Genomic DNA, 26,576 nt, shown 5'->3' with positions numbered 1-26,576 from the left:
TCTTTCTTTTCATTTTTCCATTATATGCACAGACCGATTACTTCTCTCACTTCTTCCTCTGAACAATTAAAAAGAACTGAAGTTTAATGATAATGGTATTTTTTGTGGTGTATTTATGGTTTGAACTCTAATTCTTTCTCTCCAATACATTGTAAATTAGACAAATATTTTTCTTAAAACCAATTTAAAATAAAGTTAATGCAATTTAGTTGCTATTCACTTGTATTTTTATTTTTTTGTACAATCATACGATTTTTTTAAAAATCAGGTGATTTGTTTCGATGAATTATACACACACAAACAATCAATTCATCTATTACCTGTAATACATTGAAGGAGATTTCTTTAATCCGATTTAGAGGAAAACTTTGATAGCCCAAGAGATCAACAAAATTTATCTCTTCCACAAACAAATATGGGATTTCTCAACCAATACACAAGATTAACAAAATTTTTCTCTTCATCATTCACCCCAAAAGTCCAAGGGTAATAACGGGCCTGGGCCAGGCCCGGTATGGCCCATTTCCAAACATTTCAGCCCACGGACTCTTTCATCTTCAACTTCAACTTCAAGCATCAGATTTCAGAGTTCACAGTCCAGACCCCTCTCTCTCTCTCGCGCAAACGCACATGGCTCCCCCAAGAATTCTGCTCTGTGGCGACGTTCTCGGCCGCCTCAACCAGCTCTTCAAGCGAGTCTCATCGGTCTCTCTCTCTCTCTCTCTAAGCATTTACATATATCTAGGGTTTATTGGCTCCCATTCATTTCTCAGTTCACTTTTTTCTCTCATCAGGTAAACAAAGCGGCTGGGCCATTCGATGCCCTAATTTGCGTTGGCCAGTTCTTCCCTGACTCACCGGAGCAGCTCGGCGAGCTAACCGACTACATTGAAGGCCGCTCCCAAGTCCCTCTGCCCACATACTTCATCGGCGACTATGGAATCGGCGCCGCTAAACACCTCTTATCGGCTTCGAAGGACTCGGCGAACCTTGGCTTCAAGATGGACGGTCTCAAGGTTTGCCAAAACTTGTTCTGGTTAAAAGGCAGTGGCAAGTTCAATCTCTATGGTACTCTCCATATTTTCTTTAATGTGTATTTTTGCAATTATTTCTATTCTTATTATAGTCGTTTTAGTTACTTCAACTTCTTAAATATTTCAATGCCCACTGTACTAGGATTTACTTGTAGTGCAAGCACACTAATCACGAGACTAAATGTAGTAACCTAACTTGTAATGTAAGTAAAGAAATCATAGAAGGGTTTTGCTAATAAATGCCCTAGTACATACATGAGTAAACCATTTTAGAAATTTTTTTAATAGGGAAATGAAACAGTAACTTTTTTTTTAATAGTTTTTTTAATTTCCCATAAAAATATTAATCATTAATGTATGCCCTAACTAAACCCATCATAGGATTGGTACAAAGTTTAGTCTACTCTATAATAAATTTTTGTTCAGGGTTTTATGTTCATGATCTAGGCTGTTAGATTAAACCACTTTTATTTCACTTCCACTTTCCATTTCACTCTCTTCTCTCTCACATTTATAATTCTAACAAGCTTTGCTGGGTTACAAATTCAATGTAGTAATTATTTTTATAAATTTTTGTAGTTATATTTTAAAAGAAATATAAGAAAAAGGATTTGGATAATGTGTAAATTAATTAATTTTTTGTCAGAAATGAAGTTATAGACAAAGGTTTCCTTGAAACTGCTTTTAAGGAATCTCTTCTAATCCAATACGTAGTGATCAGATCCCCAATAGCATGTGTAAGGACACGGTTTGAGTCCTAAGCCCAAAAGGTAAAAGGATCTAGATCTAAGGAGCCCAATACAGTGAATTTGTAGAGAGTGGGTTGGAAAACTAGGTTCTAACGAGTATAATGGATTCAGATGGCAAGAAAGCAAAGATAGACTAGTTTTATCTTAAGAAAAACTGTCCTCAGCACAGTCTGAGGAGATCAGTTATTGTATATATTTCTTGAATTTGATTACAAGTACAGTTCTTAGTGCTACAGTATTCTTCTCTTAAATTTCCGATCCCACTCTCTCAGGGCCGCCCTTCTATTTTATACTATCTTTTTTCTTTCATCTCTACCCTCCATGTGTAGATTAGATTGTTAGTGTTGATCTTTGGGGAGTAGCTGTAAGGTTGAAAACTACTGTTCAGGTATCACTTCCTCAATAATGCGGCCAGAGAGTTAGCTGCAGAGCATTCAATGTGGTGGTAACAGCTTTTCCTTAGATATTTCCTAGTTTCTATTTGTCCTGTACGTTCATAATACATATCCTTATCAATAGAACTTCCTGAAATGTCACTCTAGATGACAGAACACACTTTCTGATCTCTGCTTTGTTTAACCGAGGAGATATTCCTCCTCGGCCTACCTTCCCCAGCCCTCTCATTCGTAGCTTGCTCATGGAATTCTGAGTCTTACATCTTTATTACTGTTTATCTGTCTTCGGACCACTAAGCGTCTTCATACAAGGCCCAAGGCCCAACATATATTCTTGGGCCCCTTATCCCTACAGCGTAAATTTAAATTTTTACTCACATGAGTCACCAAGTGATTTAAACAATTCACAATGCTATTACATAAATCATGTGATTTAAGATTTTGCTAGGTTTGATAAATTAATAAAGTATCAGTCACCATATCACCACACAGTACTGCAACTGTAATGTGGTCAAATTTATCCATATTTTATCTTTTTTAGGCTAAATATATATATATATATATATATATATATTTTTTTTTTTTCTTTCAAAAGTGTTTTTAGCAGCCAAAAAGAATATATGATAGTTATAGTTTAGAGGAAAAAAGAATATGGTATAACATGGAAAATTAATTTGTTTTGGTCAGAAATTTAGTTATTGCTTATGAGTTATGATCGAACTAGTCTGGTTAAAAAGGTGTTATATAGCATGACTTAGGATAGAAATGACAAGCTAATTGCTTTGTGGATTTTTGATAATCTTAATGAAGAAGATTGTCATTTGATGATATGTTTGACTTCCAATTATCGGGTTTTTTTTAACAGATAAAATGGTGGCAATTTTGTATTAACTTTATTATTACCTGATTTACTTCATTCATTTATAGGGTTATCTGTGGCGTATTTATCTGGTAGGCATTTGTCGGATGGTCAACAATTTGGAACATACACTCAAGATGATGTGGATGCATTGCGAGCTATAGCCGAGGATCCTGGAATATTTGACTTGTTCCTAACATATCCTTGCCCTGCTATGAATGAGAACCATTCTTTAGTTAATTATTTTATATGTAATGCTGAGTATTGTGCGCTGAATTTTTAATGTGTGGTCTGTTTAGTTGATTTCCTTAATCACTTACCACTAATGAATGGCCAAGCGGGGTCACAAACAGAGCATCTACATCTGATCTTCCCCATGGGTTTTTGGATTCACCTGGAAGTGATTCTACCATAGCAGAGTTAGCAGCAGAGATTAAACCACGGTATGTGATGCTTGGGCATTATTGCATGATTGATCATTGTACATAAATGTAGAATCAAAATTAGTTGTACTCCATTGCATAGATATTCCTCTTTGGTATGTGTTTCCCAGCATGCTACACATTTTATTAGCTGCTTTCTGGGCTGCAGGTTGTATTATAATATTGTGTTTGTATCAAATAAAGTTATGTTGTTTTTATATTGAAGTTTGTCTTCTGTGGTAGCTATCACATTGCAGGTACTAAAGGTATATTCTACGCTCGTGAACCTTACTCCAATGTTGATGCTGTGCATGTGACTCGCTTCTTGGGTCTTGCTTCTGTTGCCAATAAAGAAAAGCAGGTATGATTTTCTCATCATAATTTTTGAAAGTGTTCATTAATTCTTTTGCCGCCGTAATCTTATTAATTTCAAACTGTTTCTGTTGAGTTTTTCCCACCATTTAAACTCTTATCAATTTATTTATTTATTCACCTTTGTCAACATAAAGTCTTAATCGACTATCCATCATTGTTTCATTAATACTGAAATTTTCAACTAAAACTACTTTGGAAAGAGATTGCATTGGACTTGTGTATGGACTAAGTATGATATGCTTCGCAGAGATGGCCGTCATGTAGCTAAGCACTTGACTACTCCTGAGGACAATTTTAACATCACTTGCATTTATATCTTACTTATGATTTCTAGATACTGCACTTTAATAATTACTTATCATACTTTACTCTGAAAAATGTTGATTGCAAACTTGGTCCACAGAAATTTATTCATGCGATTTCTCCCACTCCAGCATCTACCATGTCAGCTGTTGAGATTAGCACGAAGCCCCTAAATACTACCTTATCTCCATATACATATGCAGACCAAACTGTTTTTGCCAAAGAAGCGACAAAAAGGCCTAGTGATAGTGATGCTGACTCACAATATTGGAGATATGATGTCTCACAAAAACGGCAGAAATATGGAGCTGGAGATGGTGATAGGCTGTGTTTTAAATTTGTATCTTCTGGTTCTTGTCCACGGGGGGACAAATGCAACTTTCAACATGATGAGAATGCAAGGGAACAATCTCTGAGAGGTGTCTGTTTTGATTTTCTTAACAAAGGAAGATGTGAAAGGGGTCCAAATTGCAACTTTAAGCACAGCCTGCAGGATGAAGGTGAGAGTTATTCTCACAAGAAACGAGGATCTGAGAATGCTAGCAACAGGTTGGTCTTTTTGTTTTGTGAAGATGTTTGAGTCATTAGTTTTGTTATAAAACAAAAGTTGATTGGCTTGTTAAACACGCGCACACATATTATGTGTAGTTAGAGATGTAAAATATGAAGATTGAGGGTTAAGTGAGAAGAACAATGAAGAGAAGAATAGAGAGAGACAGAAAAAAAGGTCATAATCAGTCAAGCCCACAACTTAGCATATATTTTATATTAGGGTTTATAGCATGATTACAAAAATAGCCTTATTAACATGCTAATATAAATAACTAACGAGACATAACTCTAACATGTGCTATATATATAATATGTGTATGTTCTTTTGATGCCACAGTATTCATTCTTATAAAATGATCAGATTCTTGTATTAACTATCTATTTTGCAACTGAATTACAGGTCAAGGGAGTGCTGGTTTTGTTTGTCCAGCCCAAACATAGAGTCACATCTAATTGTCAGCATAGGAGAGTACTTTTACTGTGCACTGGCTAAAGGCCCGCTTGTTCAAGATCATATCCTGATAATACCTGTTGAGCATTTACCCAATACTGTTTTGCTACCACCAGAAACTGAAATTGAGCTTGGTAGGTTCCAGAATAGTCTCAAGAGTTATTATAAGAATCAAGGGAAATCAGTTGTTTTCTTTGAGTGGGTTTCAAAACGTAGTACTCATGCTAATCTTCAGGTAAAATATATATCTTTTGCAAGTTTCTTTATTAGATGCATAATGTGTTAAGACTTGGGAATTGCTGACAATCACCTACCCCTTCCAAATTTTTTCATGTATGACAAGTGTCACAAGTCACTCTTGTTGTTTCCACAACTGAAAGATTTTAGTTAGGCTGAACCGTAGAATATGAACTTTTTAAAAAAAATAATTTTTTCTCAGTTTTCTCTGGGGGTATTTTACTTATTCCACATGTTCTTTTTGTAGGCTATTCCTGTTCCATCATCCAGAGCTGCTGCTGTTCAAGATATATTTAATTTAGCTGCTGAAAAATTGGGCTTTAAATTTGTGGCCTTGAGAAGTAAGTTTTAATTTTCAAGTGTTTTGTTGTGCCAATTGGCTTATGAATACTGCCCTGGATGCTTCAAATCCCCCATATGCCTGATTTTTCTGCTGCAACCTTGTTTGTGCTGCGCCCCAATATATTGTCTGCAGATGATGTAAATGTTTAATTCTTGCTTTTGTGTGTATAGATAGATATATAGATAGTCAGATATACAGAGAGGTAGATATGTCAAATTCCAAAAAATTGCGTTTTCTCATTTTCTGTCTACCTGCCCTATCAATTTTACCTTGCCCAACATGGCTGACTTGTACGTGCAAAGTTCTTGGCATTCACTGTATCGTAATTCTGTTGTTCTCTGATTGCAGAGAATGAGAATTCTGATGGAAGAAAAGTGTTGAGGACACAGTTTGATAAGAATTTTAGCTTCTTCTATGTTGAACTCCCTGATGGTACAATATTTTCACATCTGGTTGAGGAAAATGAGAGATTTCCTGCTCAGTTTGGACGTGAGGTAAGCTGCCTGCTTTCTTTTATGTGTATTGGTTCAAAGTATGCATAATTTTTATCCTCATATTTTCCTCAAAAGATAGAATTTTCCAATATTTGGAAATTGACTAATAAATTTCAGTATTTTATTTTTGATGTGGATGTCTCTGATTTTTCTGTGCACCTCATAATATTCCTGAGCCATACCATTAACTATCCAAGGGCTTTTTTACAACATCTGTCTGGTTTTGGGGTTCTTTCTCATTTTCATTAGTGATATTAACATGAGACGACTAGGATTTGGTTTGTAGCCAACGGCAAACTTTCAATAGGCAAGCTGGATTTAGAGTGGTTTCTAGACACATATATGCACCAAATGAATCATATTTCACCTTTTGTGCTCTGACAGATCCTTTTTAGTCATGACAAAAATGGGGAGAAACCATGCATGTCTTGAAGGAAAAAATTGTGAGCATTATGTTGTAAAATTTTGTTATGGCTATTATGGATTCCTTATTTGTTTTTGTTCTTGTCTGGTTTTGTTTTTTGTTTTGTGTGTTTTTTTTTGTTTTTGGTCCAAGCTACTATACAGTCTGGATGTGGTTCTTGGCAAGAATTTATATTTAAGAAATAATACTAGCACAGAATTGTGTAACTTTTTAGATGTAATGTCAGCTTCAGAATTATTATGTTGTATGACAAGATGCAATCAGATAAGGACGACTGTGTGTCTAATTCCTTACTTTTCACAAACAGCTGTCATTCCTTACATTGTTGGACATTTTGGGTAATGGCTTTTGTTTAAATGTGCTTGTTATGATTTTAGATTTTCTTTCTTAAATATTTTGGTTTAGTGATCTTAATGAGTGATTTGTTGTTGGCCTCCAATCCAGTGAAGTACAGAATTTTACAACATATCTGTGTTTTTTTTTTTTTTTTTAAATCTTCTGATAAATGAAGAGCTAATGTATATTAACATAAATTTATTTTTACTAGAATTTCTTTGGTCAAAGTGTAAAACCCCTTCTCCCTCTCTTCTCTATCCAAAGTAACAAATCTATTCTCGTGGTCAATGGAATTGTCATAGGAAAATACTTCAAATTCTATAGCATGTGGTATATGTCACAGGTTCTGGCAGGCTTGCTGAACATGGCAGACAGGGCCGATTGGAGGAATTGTTCCCAAAGCAAAGAAGAGGAAACAAAGATGGCAGAAGATTTTAAGAATCAGTTTCAAGAATTTGATCCAAATAAGTGACTTTCCAGTAACAGAAGCCAGAACTGATATTTTGTCCGATGTAATTCTAGTGTACCTCTAGAGATTATACACCAGTTGTCAAGGATGCTAACCACCACAGAATATATGTTGACTTCCTAAATTTTAGATCACAAGAGGCCATAGATCAATGGGTGATATTGATTTGTCGTTTCAACAGTGCTGAGGGTTTTTTGTGGTATCCTAGGTGGAAAACTGCCAGCGTAGATGCACACACCAGGCAGTCTCCACTGCTCCCTATAAAGATTGCCAGCCAACTAACTTTCATGTCTTGCAACAAGTGGAATTGAGAGGTACCCTCCTTAACAGCAGATTTTGGAAACTGCTTTTCCTTCAAAATATGTAATGTTTCAAGGTAAAGAAGAGATAAGACCAGTTGATGTAGCCCAAATATCTGTAGTGTGCTGGATGTTATTCATTGGGCTTTTAGTTCGAATTTGGAATTTGGATGTCTACCACATATTTACAAATGCTACCTTTTATCTAATGCCATCTGCAAATTACCAAGTAACTGCCATACTTTGCAACCTGGAAATAGCAATTATTATTATTTTTACATCAATGTTTCCATTGCCTGCATGTATCCGAACAGGTTCTGCCTTTCCTAATGGAATATGTTCTACTCGGCCCTTTCTCTCTCTGTATTCTGTGTAGACTTGTAGTTGACATTGATTTCACAACGAAGAGTTCCCCCTTTTCCCCCATTGGTCCATTCAATTTTTTTCAAATCTGTTGCCCTTACATGTTACATGTAGTTCAATTCATTTAGGGGACATTAAATAGTGTAGTTTTGATTAAAAGTTGTCTTCTTTTTTCGAAGCTGTTACCCTTACATGTACTTGAATTCATTTAGAGGCTATAAAATAGTGTAATTTTGATTAAATGTTGTCTTCTTTGTTGCAATATGTTTTAACTTTGCCACTGTCCTGGTCTTTTTGACTTGTAGATGACCAATTTGCACTATTGCACCACGGGTCCAGGTTTGTCCAGGCCTTTGGGATCTAGCGAAGATGAGAGGGCCCAAGGGTCACCCTCGTAGGGTCCTGGAAATCATAATGATAATATAATATGTCTCGTGATAGGTTCCTTGAGACATAGTTTTGGTAGGAGCCAACCTAAGTACCTAACAGCCACGAGGAATATTCATTTAAAGGATGTCTCTTTTTCAGCCTTAACAAAGGCAAACAAAGCAATTTAAGATTTATATATAAAAAAAGAAGAAGAAGAAGAAGAAGAAGAAGAAGAAGAAGGCAGATGGCAATGATTGAGTGGAAGTGGTAATTTGCATATTTGCACGTGGTTTGTAAAAGTGGTTGGAATGGTCCCATACTTATAGAAGGTTTCTTTCAGGAAAGATAGACCAGTGGTTTTTGTTGTTCTATTAATGAGCAGAGTGTTTGTTACACATACAGGGTTTTATAAGGATTACATTTTTCTAAGTTTTGGCTAATTAATAAGGACCAAAACTAGGAAAAGCTTATTATTTTCATAGGCGTGCCGACATCTTTGGATAGGGTTGCCAAAGAAAGTAATTAAAAAATATATAATTCTATTGAGTTAGGAGCTCTTTGATAATTCAGCCCATAAAAAAATGCTCTTTGTCAAAATAGATAAGAAATTAAGAATAAAAGGGAAGACTTTTTGTGAAGTAACTTAATTAGGTTCTCTAGAAAAAAAAAAGTTGCTGTCTTGTAAGCTTGAAACCTATAATAAGGTCTATGAGATGACCGGTCTTGTTTGTATTTTGGTTTTTGGTAAGAAATAATGTATTCAGCCTAAGAATACCTGACTTAATAAGTTTCAATAATAAAAGGAAGGAATAAATTGCCTAGTGTTCCCCACAAGTTAACAAGTCACAACGCAGACTCTTTTGTCTCATATTTTCATATGCTCAACAAAGTTTATCGAATGTGTGGGGTTGGTCCATGTGAGACAAAAATAACATACTAAATCCAGCTCTTCAAACGGTCCCCCCATAAATCTATATGGGGTGCTTATTTTGTTGCCTGCTTGTCTATATCTACATGTTGTTTTCTTCGTTGTCTGATTATATTAAGATGTAAGAATTCAATTCACGGATGGTCTTTCATTGCTGTAATGAACTTCAAAAAATTTGAAATGATATTTCATTGGGAAATAAATTACCTAATGTATTATACTATCTGTCAAGTAATTCTCTTTATGGGTACTGAGTGAGTCCCAAAGAATTCCTTCCTTTATTGCTAAGACAAAAATGAATGTAGTGACTAGATGGCCATACGAATTATAGATTAGAAGCGTGAAGATTGGCGTTGTAGGTAATGAAAATTGCATTATTTTGTCTAGGAATGAGCCAACATTGCTGATTAGTGATTACATGTTTAATAGGAGAGATAATTAGGTCCAACATGAGAATTGCAGAAGTGATCATTCTGTTCCTTTTAATCAATAAAATGCTATTATTTATGCAAATGTGATATCACTCAGTAGCTTTTTATTTTTAATTTTTGTGCTGATTAGAAATTTGACTTACACATTTGCATAAATAACATTATTTCATTGGTTGGAAATATCACTTCAGAATGAGCCAACATTGCTGATTTCATTTTTAATAGACATAGTGCATGTCACTGAATTTGGCCTTGAAACCATCATCTTTACGACAGTGCGCAAATTAAGCATTATGTAATCTAAATACTGTCATGTTGGTGGTGGAGCACGTTAAGCCGTTAACACACCTGTGACTTCTACCTAGCTTGGTAATTAGCGGACTCATATCTACGTTATAACTTATATTCCTTTGCCCTCTTTTTTTTTTTTATAAGGAAATCATTATTTATTTAAAGGGTCAATTACACTTTCCCTACTTATGGTTGATCCATTTTCATTCGGCCTATCCCAGATTAAAAACAGGGGCTGCATTACTAAAGCTTTAGGGGTTCATTTACCTAAAAAAATAAATATGTATAAAATATTATTTTATTAGTTTAATTTTCCTTTAAAAATACTTTTGCACACCCTGATTTAAATCTTGCATACTCCCAGTTAACTTAACTGGTAAAATCTCTGATGATTGTATAAGAGATCTAGGATTCAATCCCTGCTTACACCAAAAACTGATTGGTGTCTCGGTCTGATGATAAAGAGTCATCATAAAAAAAATATAAATAAATAAACAACACAAATTAGTCCATCCCAAAACCAACCAATAACATAAATCACAGATCTCCCCCTCTCTCTCTCTCTCTCTCTCTCTCTCATGAATCTTTGTTCTATATTTGACTATTGGTATCTCCGACTTTAAGAGTAAATAGTAAGTGTTTGTGAGTTTTATGTGTATCTATTTTTATTATAAATTTATATATTATTTGTGCGAGTGTGAGTTTGTGTGTGTTATTTATTTATTTATTTTTGTTATAATATTATTTGTGTGAATGTGTGCGTGTATAATATAAATATAATATAACTTTATATAGTTTAATAATTAGAAAATATAAAGGATTTGTTACATATATGTGTGTTGTTATCATATTATATCAACATTTTGTTATAAAGTTAGTGATTAAAAAAATAGTAAAGTTAGTGACTCTTCAAACATTTGATTGGTTAAGTAGACACATAGTGTATTATTATTATTTTTTTTTTTAAGAAACAAACACACATACACACACAAGGGAGAGAGAACGGGGTTCTAATATATATACACACCACAACTCCACTCAAAAACCATAGTAACTTTTAAGGGAGGGTGGGGAACACATAGTGTATTATTTATATATATATATATATATGGATGTGTGTGACTCTTTGAGTTAATAATTAATACAATACACATGGGTTGAGTTTTGTCATTCAGTTTAAAATATTTTTATAAAGACAATAACAAATAGATAATGACAGTTGCATAAAAATACAAAATGTTATACATACTTTTACAAAATAAAATGATTCACACTTACTATTATCCAGCCACCCACCTCGTCACTTTAACTGTTAAAATATTGAAGTTATTTACCTCTCAGGTGTTACGTGCATAGCATCTCACAGAAGGTAGATAAAACAAGCTGGGGGTGTTGGACATAAATCCAAAAAGAATCCAACAATAGTCCACGCTAAGTCTGCTTGCCATCAACTTCTTATTTTTAAGCTTATTTTTTATGTTCAGTATTTTAAGACCTCAATTTTTTCTTAATATAACCATATTTTGTCCAACTTTTTTTTTTTTGAGAGAGATATTTTGTCCAACTTTTAGTAAATAAAAGAAAATAATCCTCAACAAAAAGTTGTTTCCAAAAGTAATGTTTGTTTCACTTGAAAATAATTTTTTACCTAAAAATATTTTATAAAAATAAGTGTTTGGTTGCGTACCTAAAAAATGTTTTGAAAAACATTTTAATTGTTTGGTTGCATTATTAAATTTTGAAAATGCTCTAAAAAAAATTTCTAATACTTTCCCACATTTTCTCAACTCTCAAGCAAATATATACTAAACAAAAATTTTTACATTCCAAACTAAAAATATAAATTAATAAAAAAAGGAGAGAGAGAGAGAGCCAAACGAAGGTCACGGAAAATAGATTTGTTGGGGTTGGTAGTGGTTGCAAAATGGAGATCAACATTGGGGTGATTGTGGTGGTCGCAAAACATGTTTGTTGGGGGTACTGGTGGTGGTTGCGAAACAGAGGCACAATGGGTTAAGAGAGAGAGAGAGAGAGTCTTACTTGGGTGAGCAACAACGACTTGGTGTGGCAATGAGCAATATTGGTGTAATAATTGGGAGGGTCCTTACAATTTGATTTGGTCATGGGTGGTTGGGTTACCGTTAAGGGGAAGGGGGAGTTCTCTTCCTTGAATGTGAAGGACTTTTAGGGCGTAAAATTTTAGGATTGCAAATTAGGGTATAAAATATTTTACGCTAAAATGCCTCTTATTTTATGGTCAACTTGAAAAATATATTCAGTCTGACCATCATTTTTGGTCACACTAGTAGATATCAGCAATTGGGAAAAATATTTTCTCAAAAAAAATTTATAGGTGAAACAAACACAACCTAAGATAATCATCACACTTTCATGTTCCATAATCTAGCGAACAGGCTCCTACAATCAGTCACAAATTAATACCAAGGTCCCTGAAGAAAGGGAATGGATAGTTGTTTAAGTAGTGAAAACTAGAAAAGAGTCTACCTCCACTAAGTTATTTTAAAGCTGTGTTACCATGTCCTAATATTCTCTTTTAGATTATAAACAAGTCATAGCAAAAAGCTACATCTAAACACATTCTAAGATAATTGTCACACTTTCACATTCTATAATATAGTGAACATGCTCTTATAATTGTTCACAAATACAAAGATCCCTGGTAGGAGGGGGTGATTAGTAATTAAATAATGAAAAATTAGAAAAAAGTTTGCCTCCGATAAATTAATTTTATAGTCGTGTTTCCAAGTAAGGTGTAGACCTTTTTATGGCTTTTATTTTTAATTTTTTAGAATTTGGATGGGTGGGTGGGGGTTGTTCTATCATCCTCTAATACAGATTTTGATTTGGTGATTTTCATAACCACAAAATAGGTGCATTTCCTTGGTATTAGTATATATGCCTCCCTCCCTCCCTTCCCCCAGTGAGTAATAAATGATGAGATTTAAAAAATATATATAATTTGATAGTTAAGGGAAGGGAGGTTTTTTTAGATAGAATTTCTACTCTAGCCTAATCTAAGTGTATATGTGTGTGAAACTTCCTCTAGAGACTTGAACTCCGGTTCTTGCCCTCTACATCTCATAAATACTTATACTTGTGGAGTGACCATCGCACCAAGGGTGTGCGGTGGTGGGAGGGGAGGTTTGAATATTGATTGTTTTTGTTTTTGTTGAAAATTTTTAAAAAACACTAACTAATTAAATGACAAGGCTCTTGGTATAAATGATGTGATTTTGGCCATGAGAATAGTGGTAATATCCTAAGCTTAGTAAAATAAAATATGAAACTAGTCAAAATGTCTTGAGCTTTTGATTTCCATGAAAAAAGTGAATATTTATCTACCCTGTAATGATTATTCATTTATGAGTTTTATTTTTTTGTTTTTTAAGTTGGGAATTCATTTATGAGCTATGACTGAATTTCAATCCAAAAAAGTAATAAGTAAATTGCTTCTTGAGAGTAAAGGCTGATATTCAAGTTTTTAGGATAGAGTTTCACACACACATATATATATATATATATAAATATAAACACTTAGATTAGTTTATAATATAATTTCTATTTTATATATAAAAAATGAAATAAAATAATTTGCTTCCTAATATTATTAGAGGAATATTAGAGGATGGTCAAAGTAGTCAATAACTTACTAAATGTTTTAGTTTGACCAAAAAAAAATAAAATATTTTAATACTGATTAATACTTATGCCATTTGAATACGTTTATTATTTACTTATATTGTTTATAAATATATAATTTAAAATCGACATATCTTATAATCTCATCCCAAATATGAGCATAATAATAATCACATTAAGAGTCTATTTAGATATTGCTTATTGCTGAAAACTGAAAACTAAAAATACTATAGTAAAATAATTTTTAAATGTGTGAATAGTGCCGTGGAATCTAATTTTAAAGTTATTTTTTTGAAAAAAGTACTTGTGGGTTTAGTGAACAGTACACATGACACATTGTTTAAACGCCAAACACACCAAACACCAGACACTGGACGCAATCCAAACAATCACTAAGTCAATGTATTGGCTAAAATAATATGTTTAATAATTTTATTATAATTACGCTCTGTTTGTTTAGGCGATAATATTTTCTAGAAAATGAGTTATTTTTTCAAAAAGTACTTTTCTATAAATTTATCTCATTTTCTTATGTTTAGTAACAATCTTAAATGAGTTGAAAAATAACCTCCTAGCTTTCTTTATTTTGTTATGAGATAGAGTTATTTTCCAAAAAAATTTAGTAGAAAACACGAAAAATTATATTCACACAAGATTTTCCATCAAAACAATTTTAAAAGTATTTATTATTATTTTTCTTGTAACAGTTGAAACATTAGTACAAATCAAAACACATGGAAAAGTCTCCTATACAATTGGCGTAAACCACCATTTTAGTGCTATATCCACAACATTTTAATCTTAAGTAACAAATTGTTACTAGTTTTTAATTTGAATCCACCGTTTAAATTACTTTTTTGACCACCGGTAACAACAAATAACAACCTACTACTTGAGAGTTGTTATGAAAATATTGTGAATGCAAGTTGACTACATTAGATATTCCCAATAAAAAACCCATTAACTTTCAACAAGAATGATGACTCTCTTTCTATAATAATTGCAGTTTCCAGTTAAAGGTTGCTGGGCAACAATTTATAGTTTTGGAGTGGGGAAAAAAAGTCTACCAATTACATAACTTAAAATCTATAAATTGTGGCATTTATTTATCTTTGTTGTAACCGTAGTTTTTAAGATATTTTTTTGATCAGAGGTTTTAAGACTTTGTATAAGCTGTAGACAATTGTAGTCCATGACTTGGTGACCATTGTTGGTGACTAATATATATATATATATATATATATTTTTTTTTTTTTTTAGGACCAAGAAGCAGATGTGGATGCTGATTGCTAAACCATAAATATTAGAATATGCTTACGAATACCATACACCAAGGTATCTCATTAGTTTGCGTTAAAAATTGAAATGATCCAATTCTTGAAAGAAACAGTGGGTGATGTGTCATATTCAAGCTTTGACACATGCCTCACTTCACCCTCAAAAAGTCACTATCTTCAAAATGGCCAACAGAAACAACTGATAACCAGGAAAGGAAATGAGGCAAGCAAAATCCCATTAAACTAAACAAAAAACCAAAAAAAAAAAAAAAAAAAAAGTAGCCCAAATGGTGTCAACTTTCAACCCCAAGTAAAAAAGTTGGTTCAATCCCCATTAACATACCCACTTAAATCCAACCCTCCCATTAAAAAATTGACAAAGAATCTCTCTCTCTCTCTACCCACCTAACTTAATCTCTCTCTTAAAAGTGTTTGTGTCTGTTACTTAGCACTGTGACCTTGTGAGAAGTTATGTTTGTACTTTTAAAGGGCCTTGTATATTTTTTATTTGTTTGCTTCTTTTGTGTCAGTTCTAGTTGTGTTCGTTCATTAACTTATGTTTGTGTGGGCTGTTCTAACCCACATGGGAAACTCAAAGCTCTGCAAGTTCCAGAGCTTGAGCTCTGAGAAAACTATTGCTTGGGTTTCTTCCACCAAACTCACTTCTTTGTTTTCTTATAGGATGAATACTAGTCATTGCTTTGCTCTCACTATTTGTGGGTCATCTTTAATTTAATACCCCCTTTTTGTTCTTGCTTCAAGTTATTGATTCCTAGTATTGTAATTTTATTCATTCTTTTACTATTTTATTGGAGTTTTATTTTCTTCATCATCATTGAGAAGTTTGTGTTGGATATTTTGAGATTTGGTGTTGTATGGGATGGGGGTGGTGATGCTAGCCATGCTCCAGCTGATGAAACTCTGTGTCATTTGCTTTGCTTTGGCTGTCCAAGGATCTACAGGTAATTAATTATTGTTATTATTATTTTTTTTTCCAAAAGATTTTGTTTTTAGTTAAAAATTGATGTATATGATTAAAAACCCATGTGATAAAGTTAACAAATTTAACATGGGTTTTGATTAATCAGTGCTTAAGCAACATCTTGTGATTCTGGTTAATGAAATTTCATGTTGTCAGTTTAGTTTATCTGATCAAAGATGTAGACAGAATGAACATGTAGCCCAATGCTGCAGTTAAATCATGTTTTAATTTATTCATGAAGAGTAATAGGTTGAGATAAGCTGTTTTGGACACTGGTGTTTCATCGATCTGAACGTTTTATATTTTGTTACCAACTTTTATCAAATTTACCTCACTGTAGTTTTATATCCAGAGTTTGCAGCAAGTAGTTTCAAGCTAGAGTTTTCCAGGAAATTCCAATAGCTAATATTCAACTAATCTGTTTTCTAAAATCCCGTCTAGTGTTGTGGTTAAGTGCTGTTTATTTAGCAACAATTATCCTAGCTCAGGCTTCATCTGGGGAATGCTGATCCATTGAGGCTTTATCTGAGGAAATGCAATCCATATAGGAGCTGCTTATAATAAGTTAAGGCTAGCTCTCAGATCTCATCAAGAACTGTAAAAATTCCGGCAGTCAAGGCATGATTTTGACCGGTGGGGTATCTTCTCATGAGATTCACTTGTCTGCAGGCTAAATTGCTTAGTTCTTTGGAATATTTTCATGAGAGTGACAAAGATTATGATGACCCTAGATTCTCACAGTGAATATATTCAATAGAAGAAACAAGTATTGTTTGATAATTTTTCCCTTCTAATACCACATGGGATTATCAACACTTCAATCATGTAATCAAAATTTATAATCCTGCAAAGGCTCATGAGCGAGAAAAATTTCCCTTAATGTTACTGAAGATTTCATATATAGAGCCCATAAGTCAGCCCTCTAAAAATTTGTGTTCATCATTCTAATGAATAATGTACAAGGATTAACAATTTTTTGACCTGTTCATTGCTTGTTTGAGTTTTGTAATAATATCAATTGCCTTTTATTTTCTTTCAGACTCCAATATATCCCCATCTCCAGCAAGCTTTTCTTTAGTTCCTCCGATAGAAGGAACACCTGGTCCTGCATATCATAGAAACTCATGGAGAACAAGTGCACCAAGCTCATCATCACAGCCAAATGGTAATCCTTATGACCTGGCATTATAGAATGTTAATTATCTTGAGGCCATCTAAATAAGCTTCTAGTTTGGACAATCCAGGGTCAGATTCTCACCCTCCACTTGCATCACCGCCCCTCACATCTGCCCCATTGCCCGGAGGGATCCAAGGGCTTGTACCATCCTTGTCACCAAGCACTCCAACTGTGTCAAGCACTCCAACTGTATCGCCACCATATAGAACAGCTCCTCCACCTCTGACTATTCAAGGACATGTACCATCCATACCACCAAGTCATAGAAAGTCATGGAGAACAAGTGCACCAAGCTCATCATTACAGCCAAATGGTAATCCTTATGACCTGGCATTATAGAATGTTAATTATCTTGAGGCCATCTAAATAAGCTTCTAGTTTGGACAATCCAGGGTCAGATTCTCACCCTCCACTTGCATCACCGCCCCTTACATCTGCCCCATTGCCCAAAGGGATCCAAGAGCTTGTACCATCCTTGTCACCAAGCACTCCAACTGTGTCAAGCACTCCAACTGTATCGCCACCATATAGAACAGCTCCTCCACCTCTGACTATTCAAGGACATGTACCATCCATACCGCCAAGTCCTTCACCAGTTAAGAAGACTGCTGCATCAATGCCAGTTGCTGCTCCAGGTACAGAACTTATTAGGCTTTTGTTGTGCTGTATTCCCAGTTGAAATAGGTTCTGAATTAGCTGCGTTGTCTTAATGTAAAATTCCAGTAGCAACTCCTAGGAATTTGCCACAAAACTCACCAGTCAGCCAACCAGGTGTGCCAGGAACTTTGTCACCAAGCTCTCATCAAAGCAATGCACCAGATAATAAGGCTCCCATCCCAGAACCAGTTACTCCAGGTATGTGACCAGTACTTCTCAGTTTTCACCCCTTTGCTAAATCTGTGGTTGGAATGTTCCGAGTTGCTCCCCCCCACCCCTTTTTACGAAATACAGTAACCGTTGCATCACCACCAAGGAAAGTGGGACAAAATCCACCTGCAGTTCACCCAAATATGCCAGAAATAACACCATCCGTATTACCTGGTGCACCTTATTACATTCATTTTTTCAAAACTAAAGTTTCTAATTAACTATCAGAGATTCAGAATGACCTGTTGAATTGACCTAGCTGTTTCCTCTTTTTTTTCATAATCCTGCAGTGCCAGTTGCATCACCGCCAAGTAAATTGCCACAAAATTCACCGGTCATCCATCCTGTTATGCCTGGTGAATCCCCATCCATATTACCAGGTGCAACTTAAAGAAAAAATAAAGTAATTCAATGATTTCTTTATATCTGAATTTTGGGAGTTTATGTTCCTCCACCCAGTTTGCTTCAAGAACCTTTATCCTTTAAATAAAGGAGGTATTTTTTCCCTCTTCTTTTTTTTTCCTCTTTTGGGAATTTATATTCTCTACAAGAAATGACACCTGTGTTTTTATGTCCTTTATTGCTGCATGCTTCAAGTTGAAACACTAAGGCTGTAAGTAATCCAAGGAAATATGGCATTGCCTTCTATTATCTCATGTTGCTATGTTGTCCATACATACGGTCAATAGAAATATGGTAATCATGACATATATCTATAATGTGGCAATAGTAGAATTTCTGTGACAAACCTGAAATTGTTGCGACAAGACTTCGATGGTTGAGTTGTATGTACAGCACAAGCTTAAAGAAATACCATACCGGCATATATTTTTTTTTTGGCAGAATGTAATTTTGTTTGTTCTACTCAACAATTACTGTTGATAAGGTTTCCTCTGGTATTATGGTACCCCATTTCTTTCAACCTCACCTCCCCCTATTTCATTATTTTCTCTTTTAGGTGTTTAAAATCTAGCCATTTCATTAAGATATTCATTAAGATGGAAAATATTTGCAATTAACCAATTTATCCATTTGTTTTCCAATGGCTTGTTGCCATGGTAAAGGTCTGTATAGTCTGACTGATATTATATTTGTTTGGCCTCTGTGAAGTGCAGACCCTGATGTCTCACCTGCTTCTACTCCTCCTTCAAGCATTGGTTGGAAGAGGAATAGAATTCCGGAGGCTGCACCTCCTCATGAAACACCCAAGCCATTAACCCCTGGGGACCATTCTCCTGCTCAAGGTTTACAGAAAACTACATATTTCAGCTAGTTTGGAAAAATAAATTATGTTTTATCAGATAGTAAAGCTTTTCCTAATATTATTTGTTATTTTCTGCTGTAGCTCCTTCCACACACAAAGATATGATTCATTCTGATTATTCTCCTGCACCATCTATTTTATCTCCTAAATCTCCATTAAATAAAGGGTATCATTCTCCTGCACCTCCACCTACAACCTCATTTTATAAGCATCACCATACAAGGAACAAAATCACCAGTCCTGCTCCTGCATCATCATATCCGGTTTCTCCTCCCACTAAAAAACAGCAAGGTTTAATATTTTACCTTAGATATGTACAGAAAAAATTTATTTGATATATTTTGTTCTTTGAGATAAAATATATTGCATCACATTTTGTTTCATTATTATATGTAGGTCCGGTCGTCTCTCCAGCCTTACCTCCAATAAGGGGACCAAAGCACTATGCTCCTTCTCCCCTGAAGCAAGGTACCATAATAGTGAATTTTAATTCCAACTAAAGACTCAGCAGTGAGCTATACGGCAGTTCCAATCAACTGCTGCATTCTCAGTTTTACAATCGGGATAAGATCCCCTCCCATTTAAATGCTCCAATTCCCTCCAATTTTTGTTAGATATGAGGCACATGGCATTATTTGATTTTATGTGGTTTACATGAGTTTTTTAAGACCATTGAATTGTTTAAATGCCATGTGTCTTACACCTAGATTAAAATTGGAGAAAATTGGAGGATTTAAATGGGATGGAATCCTTTCCCTTTCCAATCCCATTTCCCCTTTCCTTTACCAATGAGCAAGGTTCAAGAGAAATAAGGTGATCATGACATATCTATGACACAGAAATTAAAAAAAAAAAAAAAAAATGCTGTGACAACTCAAAATTGTTTCAAGAAGACTTTGATGGTTGAGTTGTATGTACGCTGTAATCTTAAAGATATAACACACCAGCAAATTTTTTCACAACTTGATTTTTTTTTGGTTCTACTCAAAAATTGTTTTTGATAAGGCTTTCTTTGGAATTATGGAATCCCATTTCCTTTCAACCTCACGTGCCCCCATTTTATCATTTTCTGTTTTAGGTATTAAAAATCTGACCATATCTCTAAGAGGGCCAATATATACATTTAACCAATTTAACCATTTGTTTTCTGATGATATAGTTGCCATGGTTGTTAAAGCTCTTTATCTGACTGATATTATATTTGGTTGGCCCCCATGAAGTGCAGACCCTGATGTCTCACCTTCATCAACTCCTCCTTCAATCCTAGGAGGAAAGAGGAATAGGATTCCAGAGGCTGCACCTCCACATGAAACATTCAAGCCATTACCCCCTGTGGACCATTCACCAGCACAAGGTAAATGCATATTTCAGCTAGATTGGTAAAATATAATTGTTAATATTATTGGAAGATTCTTTTCCAACTTTGGCTCCTTCCACACACAAAGCTATGAGGCATTCTGATTATGCTCCTGCGCCATCTCTTTTATTTCCTAAATCTCCATTAGATAAAGGGTATCATTCTCCTGCATCTTCACCTTCAACCTCATTTTATAAGATGTACATAAATACTTTATCTGATATATTATTATATTCTCTGACATTAAAGACATCGTATGTTGTTGCTTCTATCATTACCTTAATTTTACTTACAAAAAAAAGAAAAAAAGAAAAAAAAAAGACATCACATGTTGCTTTTCATTTCATTATTATATGTAGGTCCGGCCATGTCTCCAGGTTTGCTTCCGAGAAGTAGACAAACACACTATGCTCCTCCTCCCCTGATGCCAGGTAACATAATAGTGAATGTTTATTCCAACTACTCAGCAGTGAGCTATAAGGTTGTCTCAACTTCTAATCCATTAATGCATGGTCAGTTTCCCGATCTCATGTCCCCCTTCCTTCACCAATGAGCAATGTTTCACCTGCTCCTTCTCCACCTCCAAAAGCTGCATCCAGCCATACCAAAAGTAAGGAAAACTCAAGATTCTTTATTCCTAATACGTTAAATATTATTGATTGAACTTTCTCAGTTCAGTTATAGTCAAGTCAATAGCTTACCTGATGGATTATGCTTGCAATCTCAAGTGCCCCTTCTTCCCCCTAATGTTTCGCCTTCTGGATCGAAGAGTCCAAAGATGCCAGTCCTGCCACCACTTAAAGCATTCCCACCTCCACCTCCAAATGAAGGTATGTATAAACTTAATTTTCTATAACTAATGGTTAATAGTGTCTCTGCACTTCTTTTGTTCCAATAATATTATTCTTTTTAATAGAATGTAACATATATGTCCTTCCTTGTAGATTGTTCATCAACCATATGCACAGAACCCTATACGAATACTCCTCCTGGGTCACCCTGTGGCTGTGTCTGGCCCATGCAAGTTGGACTGCTCCTGAGTGTTGATCTGTATACCTTCTTCCCTTTGGTTTCAGAGCTGGCTAAAGAAACTGCTGCTGGGGTTTTTATGAAACAAAGTCAAGTTCGCATTATTGGAGCCAATGCTGATAGTCAGCAAGCAGAGAAGACTATTGTCAATATTGACTTGGTACCCCTAGACGAAAAGTTTGATAGTACCACAGCCATGTTGACTTTTCAGAGATTTTGGCATAAACAAGTTGTTATAAAATCTTCCAACTTTGGAGACTATGAAGTACTATATGTCCGCTACCCTGGTATATAGTAACACTCAGGTTCTTTCCTCTCTCTCTCTGTGTAATAATTTTTAACTGGGAATTAATGTAGATTACTGCACCTGTAATTGTAGGTTTGCCCCCATCTCCACCTTTACCTTCAGGCATTACTATAATAGATGGTGGTCCGTATTCTGGTACTAGCAATGCAAGGACAAATAAACCTCTTGGGGTCGACGTGCAGAAAGGGCGGCACAATAATGGGCTTAGTGGTGGCGTAATTGCTATTATTGCACTTTCAGCTTTTGTAGGGGTGTTCTTATGCTCTGCTGCTGCTTGGGTGGTGCTCTTCAAACATAGAAACAATGTTTGTGGAACAGTGCCAACTGCACATGCTTTGCCACCTCTAACCAAACCATCAGGTAATCCCAATTATGAATACTATTACCTGGTGCCGTCAGTTATAACATTAGCCAATTAGTTGCTCAAAGTGGTTGGACTTGGCAAGTTTATTTTATCTTCTGGACAGAAAATACTTTCAGCTTTAAATCTTTAATGCTTTCAATTAATTGACTTTTACACAAATCTAACATGTATAAGTTGAGTAATTATTAGGTACTCCTAGAGTACAACCATGTGGTACTCCATACCAACAGAAGAAAACCACCTAATACATTTGCGTGTGTTTGGGACTAGCTTTTAACTTTTTGCTTTTTAGCTTTTATGTGCTGCTTTTCAATACCTCAATTTTTCTTACTTTTTTCTCACTTTTTCAAAGTAAAAGTATATTTTAACACACTTTTAGCAAAAATATTTTAGTAAAAAGCTAAATAAGCTTTTCCCAATACTTTTTGAGAGTAATTATTAGGTAATCCTAGAGTATTTAGACTTATGAAGCATTAAGACATCTCTTATATGTAAATTTCTTTAACGTGTAACCATTTTGGCCCCTACAAAATCACTTAATCAGGGGTTTCGTGCTTAATCAAGGGTTTTACTCTTTTAATATAAAGAAGAACATATTTTGCAGGGCTTGCTGGGTCTTTGATGGGAAGTGGGCCCAGTTCTGCGTCATTATCATTTGGATCCAGTATTCCTCCTTATACTGGATCTGCGAAGACATTCAGTATGAGCGATATAGAGAAAGCTACTGACAATTTTGATGTTTCAAGAATACTTGGGGAAGGTGGCTTTGGCCTTGTTTACAGTGGTGTTCTTGAAGATGGGACCAAAGTAGCTGTCAAAGTTTTAAAGAGAGACGATCAGCAGGGAGGGCGGGAGTTCTTAGCAGAAGTTGAGATGCTTAGCCGTCTTCATCATCGTAACTTAGTCAAGTTGATTGGTATATGTACAGAGGAGCGTGCTCGCAGCTTGGTTTATGAACTCATTCCAAATGGCAGTGTGGAATCTCATTTACATGGTAGTTGTTTTGCTCTATCCGGGCTTGCTTTGGAGTTCAGCTGCTGTTTATAATAGTTAAACTCTATGTAAAAATGTTTATATTTTTGATAATTTTCTTTGCTTGTAGGAGTTGACAAGGAAACTTCTCCACTTGATTGGGCTGCCCGCATGAAGATAGCACTTGGCGCTGCTCGTGGTCTAGCTTATCTGCATGAGGATTCCAGCCCTCGTGTCATACATAGGGACTTCAAGTCCAGCAACATCTTGTTGGAACATGATTTTACACCAAAAGTGTCTGATTTTGGTTTGGCTCGAACTGCCTTGGATGAGGAAAACAGACACATATCAACACGTGTCATGGGAACTTTTGGGTATGACCATTTTTTTTTTAAAGATATAAGTTATATCTTTGAATGGAGAAGATAGACACTCTTATCTCCCAAAGATAATATACCCACATCTGAGCTGACTATTAAGTAACATTCTGGAAAATTATGCATGTCACAGGTCATGATGACTGATTTATGACAGTGGTTTTTTCTTTCAGAGGAACCATAGGCCTAAAATGCAGTCAGTGGTGTTTCCAAGAATTTCAGTGAGGTCTTATTAAACCTAGATCTTAATGGTAGCTTAAACTACCAACCGCATCTAAGGCGGATTGGTACCTCCCCAAGCACCAAGTGCTTGGGAGTTGAGGAGTGGGGAGCAGGTTCAAGCTGTGGGGCAGCATATCTAGTATTTCTAACCAAGTGAAAAATAAAAATAAAAATAAAAATGATAGTTTAAACTAATGTTAAAAGTAAAAAATTTAGGGCCAAAATCCACCCTTTACTCTTCCCTACTTCCTACTAGTTACTACTCCATGCTATTTCTTCTAGAAGAATAATTATGAAAGTTGGAGGAAAAAAAGAGCATTTAGGTTATTATCACCCTTCCCTGATTGGTCATTGTTATTTAAAGCAATTCCATATCTAAATATAGCAGAAGTTATTGTTGTCTAAATTTTTTTGCATAGCTCTGCTGCATTGCTTTAGTGCTTCTCTATTTTTGATTAATCTTTCATCCTCATAACTACCAGGTATGTGGCCCCGGAGTATGCGATGACTGGTCATCTTCTTGTAAAAAGTGATGTTTACAGTTATGGAGTTGTCCTTCTTGAGCTTTTGACTGGGAGAAAACCAGTAGATATGTCGCAACCACCTGGCCAAGAGAATTTAGTGGCATGGGCCCGTCCGCTCCTCACTAGTAAAGAAGGTTTGGAGACAATGATAGATGCATCTCTAGGATCTGATGTGCCTTTTGATAGCATTGCCAAAGTAGCAGCCATTGCATCAATGTGTGTACAACCAGAGGTATCACACCGTCCATTTATGGGTGAGGTTGTTCAGGCCTTAAAACTGGTATGTAATGAGTGTGATGAGGCAAAGATAGGTTCAAGATGCTCAAGCCAAGAAGATTTGTCAATTGACATGGATGCTGGTGTTGTTACTGGCTCAGGACAGTTGCCAGATCCTTTGCCAAGTGATTACTTTGTTCCTAACTTTAATTCCGGAATTGATATTGAGAGAGGACTATCGGTATCAGATTTATTTAGTTCATCGGCAAGATTGGAAAGACAGGCATCTGGGTCATTTAGGAGGTACTGTAGTACAGGTCCTTTGAGAACAGGAAGGGGCAGGCACTTCTGGCAGAGAATTAGGAGATTGTCTGGGGGCAGTGTGAGTGAACATGGGGTTATGTTCAGGTTATGGCCAGGTTCCCATTGAATGCTATAAATTGCAGTGGCTAAAGGTTGATTTTTCTTTGAATTTTTGGAACTTAAATTTGGAAGCACAAGCAGGAAGTTGTTCCATCATGCTGACAAGAATGGCTTGCTGAGGCTCGGAAGTGGAAGTTATGATTGGAACTGCAATACTTGAGCTGCCATAAATTAACATCTGGATGCAAATGCTTATTGGGAAGAGTTTGAATATAATTCAGATTTGCAGTAATAATTATCAAATGATAATGGAAGTTGGTCTCGGACAGGGCCTCCATTGTCTGTCTATAATTGAATTGATGGAGTTGCATTAGCAATAATTCTGGATCGAGGCTACTACAACGTTTTCAAACTGTCAGTCCACTGATGTGTAATTGAAAAAAGAAAAGGTTGCTTTTACTACTGAAAATGTATATAACATTTTGTATCGAGAAATGCTTCCTGTTAGATTCAATTCTCCACTTCCAACGCAGTGAATTTTGTAGTTACGCTGTTACTTTTCATAGGATGTAAATAATTTATTTTGGATAATGAACGCAGATTTTTCATTCATTCAATCATGTGTGAAACATCATGGTGAATGTGTGGGGCTAAAAAGGTTGGCACATCTTCAATCCAAACATTTAATTTTTCTATATTTTAGGCATATCTAGCTAAATAATGGGCAACTTAATTTGTTTCCTTGCCTTTTAACGTGATGCACATCCCATCTTCTTAGTTGTGCCAGCTGCTTCTTTGCATCTTCTGCAATATGGCCAATCTTCGTGAGGCATGGACCGTATTGCCAGCAACGCCTTGACTGATGAGTGAGTCGCTCTCTAGTACCTGTTTTTCGGATCCTGATTTCTCTTCTTCATACACTAGCCTCTCCTTTCAGCTGAAGTCTGCAATAGGGAGGCCCTGTTCATTCCTTATAATAGCTCCAATTACTGTCGTATAACTTGAGTAGAACTCCATTTGGTGGTGTCCGATGCCTCGCAGACCTCTCAGATTGTATGTGTTGTGGCTGTTTGTGCTGCCCATACTGTAGCCAGTAGAGTTTCAAGTGCTTTCAGTCTTTCTACCATTTCTGTTCTGCCATAGTTTCCAACTTCCAAGCCAGTGTTATAAACAGCTCCAACTCTGCATCGTCATGTTCCATTTCCTGCCACATCAATGAGAAGAAATTTGATGGCTGCGCTGGGATATGTGAAAAGTAGACGAGCTCATGCTCCTTGCTTTGATAATGTGGCCACAGCGCAGCCAAGAGTGGCAGCTTGAAAATACTCATTGCATTAATAGGTATGATTTGTGCTACTAGTACTACTTTGACTAGGATCTCTTTGTCTGCATTTGATAATACATTTGTCCATCATTTTTGAATCATTCATGGTTTCACCACAATCTTCTTTATCTCTTTTCACCACAAGCTCTCTATTTCACTCAAAACACTTC

At 35.4% G+C, this 26,576-nt stretch overlaps 2 protein-coding genes across 4 annotated transcripts; both read left to right on the top strand.

Moving 5' to 3' along the window:
- The first annotated feature begins 573 nt into the window (after positions 1-573).
- Positions 574-8,869, top strand: LOC126714222 (zinc finger CCCH domain-containing protein 64). 2 transcript variants are annotated; one of them, XM_050414260.1, is made up of 10 exons: positions 574-705; positions 795-1,068; positions 3,106-3,235; positions 3,361-3,480; positions 3,703-3,820; positions 4,238-4,686; positions 5,090-5,375; positions 5,625-5,718; positions 6,069-6,214; positions 7,318-7,975. In XM_050414260.1, exons 1-10 carry the CDS (start codon positions 631-633, stop codon positions 7,444-7,446), a joined length of 1,821 nt encoding a protein of 606 aa, XP_050270217.1. In that variant the 5' UTR covers positions 574-630; the 3' UTR covers positions 7,447-7,975. The 2 variants fall into 2 exon arrangements, with proteins under 2 accessions (XP_050270217.1, XP_050270218.1); XM_050414261.1 differs by lacking the exons at positions 574-705; positions 7,318-7,975 and adding an exon at positions 8,411-8,869.
- A 6,524-nt stretch (positions 8,870-15,393) lies between these two features.
- Positions 15,394-25,694, top strand: LOC126714221 (receptor-like serine/threonine-protein kinase ALE2). Of its 2 annotated transcripts, XM_050414258.1 has the most exons (19): positions 15,394-16,023; positions 17,083-17,208; positions 17,288-17,533; positions 17,613-17,855; positions 17,944-18,075; positions 18,172-18,261; positions 18,378-18,467; positions 19,203-19,331; positions 19,433-19,642; positions 19,748-19,819; positions 20,577-20,705; positions 21,068-21,139; positions 21,226-21,318; positions 21,437-21,538; positions 21,653-22,024; positions 22,117-22,404; positions 23,013-23,402; positions 23,511-23,754; positions 24,462-25,694. In XM_050414258.1, exons 1-19 carry the CDS (start codon positions 15,942-15,944, stop codon positions 25,147-25,149), a joined length of 3,798 nt encoding a protein of 1,265 aa, XP_050270215.1. In that variant the 5' UTR covers positions 15,394-15,941; the 3' UTR covers positions 25,150-25,694. The 2 variants fall into 2 exon arrangements, with proteins under 2 accessions (XP_050270215.1, XP_050270216.1); XM_050414259.1 differs by lacking the exons at positions 18,172-18,261; positions 18,378-18,467 and having other exon boundaries at positions 15,395-16,023.
- Positions 25,695-26,576: the final 882 nt, after the last annotated feature.

The sequence above is a fragment of the Quercus robur genome, chromosome 2 (genome assembly GCF_932294415.1).
Source record: "Quercus robur chromosome 2, dhQueRobu3.1, whole genome shotgun sequence".
Classification (NCBI taxonomy): domain Eukaryota; kingdom Viridiplantae; phylum Streptophyta; class Magnoliopsida; order Fagales; family Fagaceae; genus Quercus; species Quercus robur.
The sequence above is the reverse complement of the archived record's forward strand: the minus strand, read 5'-3'. Positions and strand labels throughout refer to the sequence as shown.

Excerpts from the sequence above, each read along its gene's own strand:
- LOC126714222 (XM_050414260.1), top strand. The coding sequence starts at position 631 with ATGGCTCCCCCAAGAATTCTGCTCTGTGGCGACGTTCTCGGCCGCCTC. Across the intron at positions 706-794 it reads TCTTCAAGCGAGTCTCATCG|GTAAACAAAGCGGCTGGGCC; the intron begins GTCTCTCTCTCT and ends TTCTCTCATCAG. Across the intron at positions 5,719-6,068 it reads TAAATTTGTGGCCTTGAGAA|AGAATGAGAATTCTGATGGA; the intron begins GTAAGTTTTAAT and ends CTCTGATTGCAG.
- LOC126714221 (XM_050414258.1), top strand. The coding sequence starts at position 15,942 with ATGGGGGTGGTGATGCTAGCCATGCTCCAGCTGATGAAACTCTGTGTC. Across the intron at positions 18,076-18,171 it reads CCCAGAACCAGTTACTCCAG|TAACCGTTGCATCACCACCA; the intron begins GTATGTGACCAG and ends TACGAAATACAG. Across the intron at positions 21,140-21,225 it reads TCCTCCTCCCCTGATGCCAG|TTTCCCGATCTCATGTCCCC; the intron begins GTAACATAATAG and ends ATGCATGGTCAG.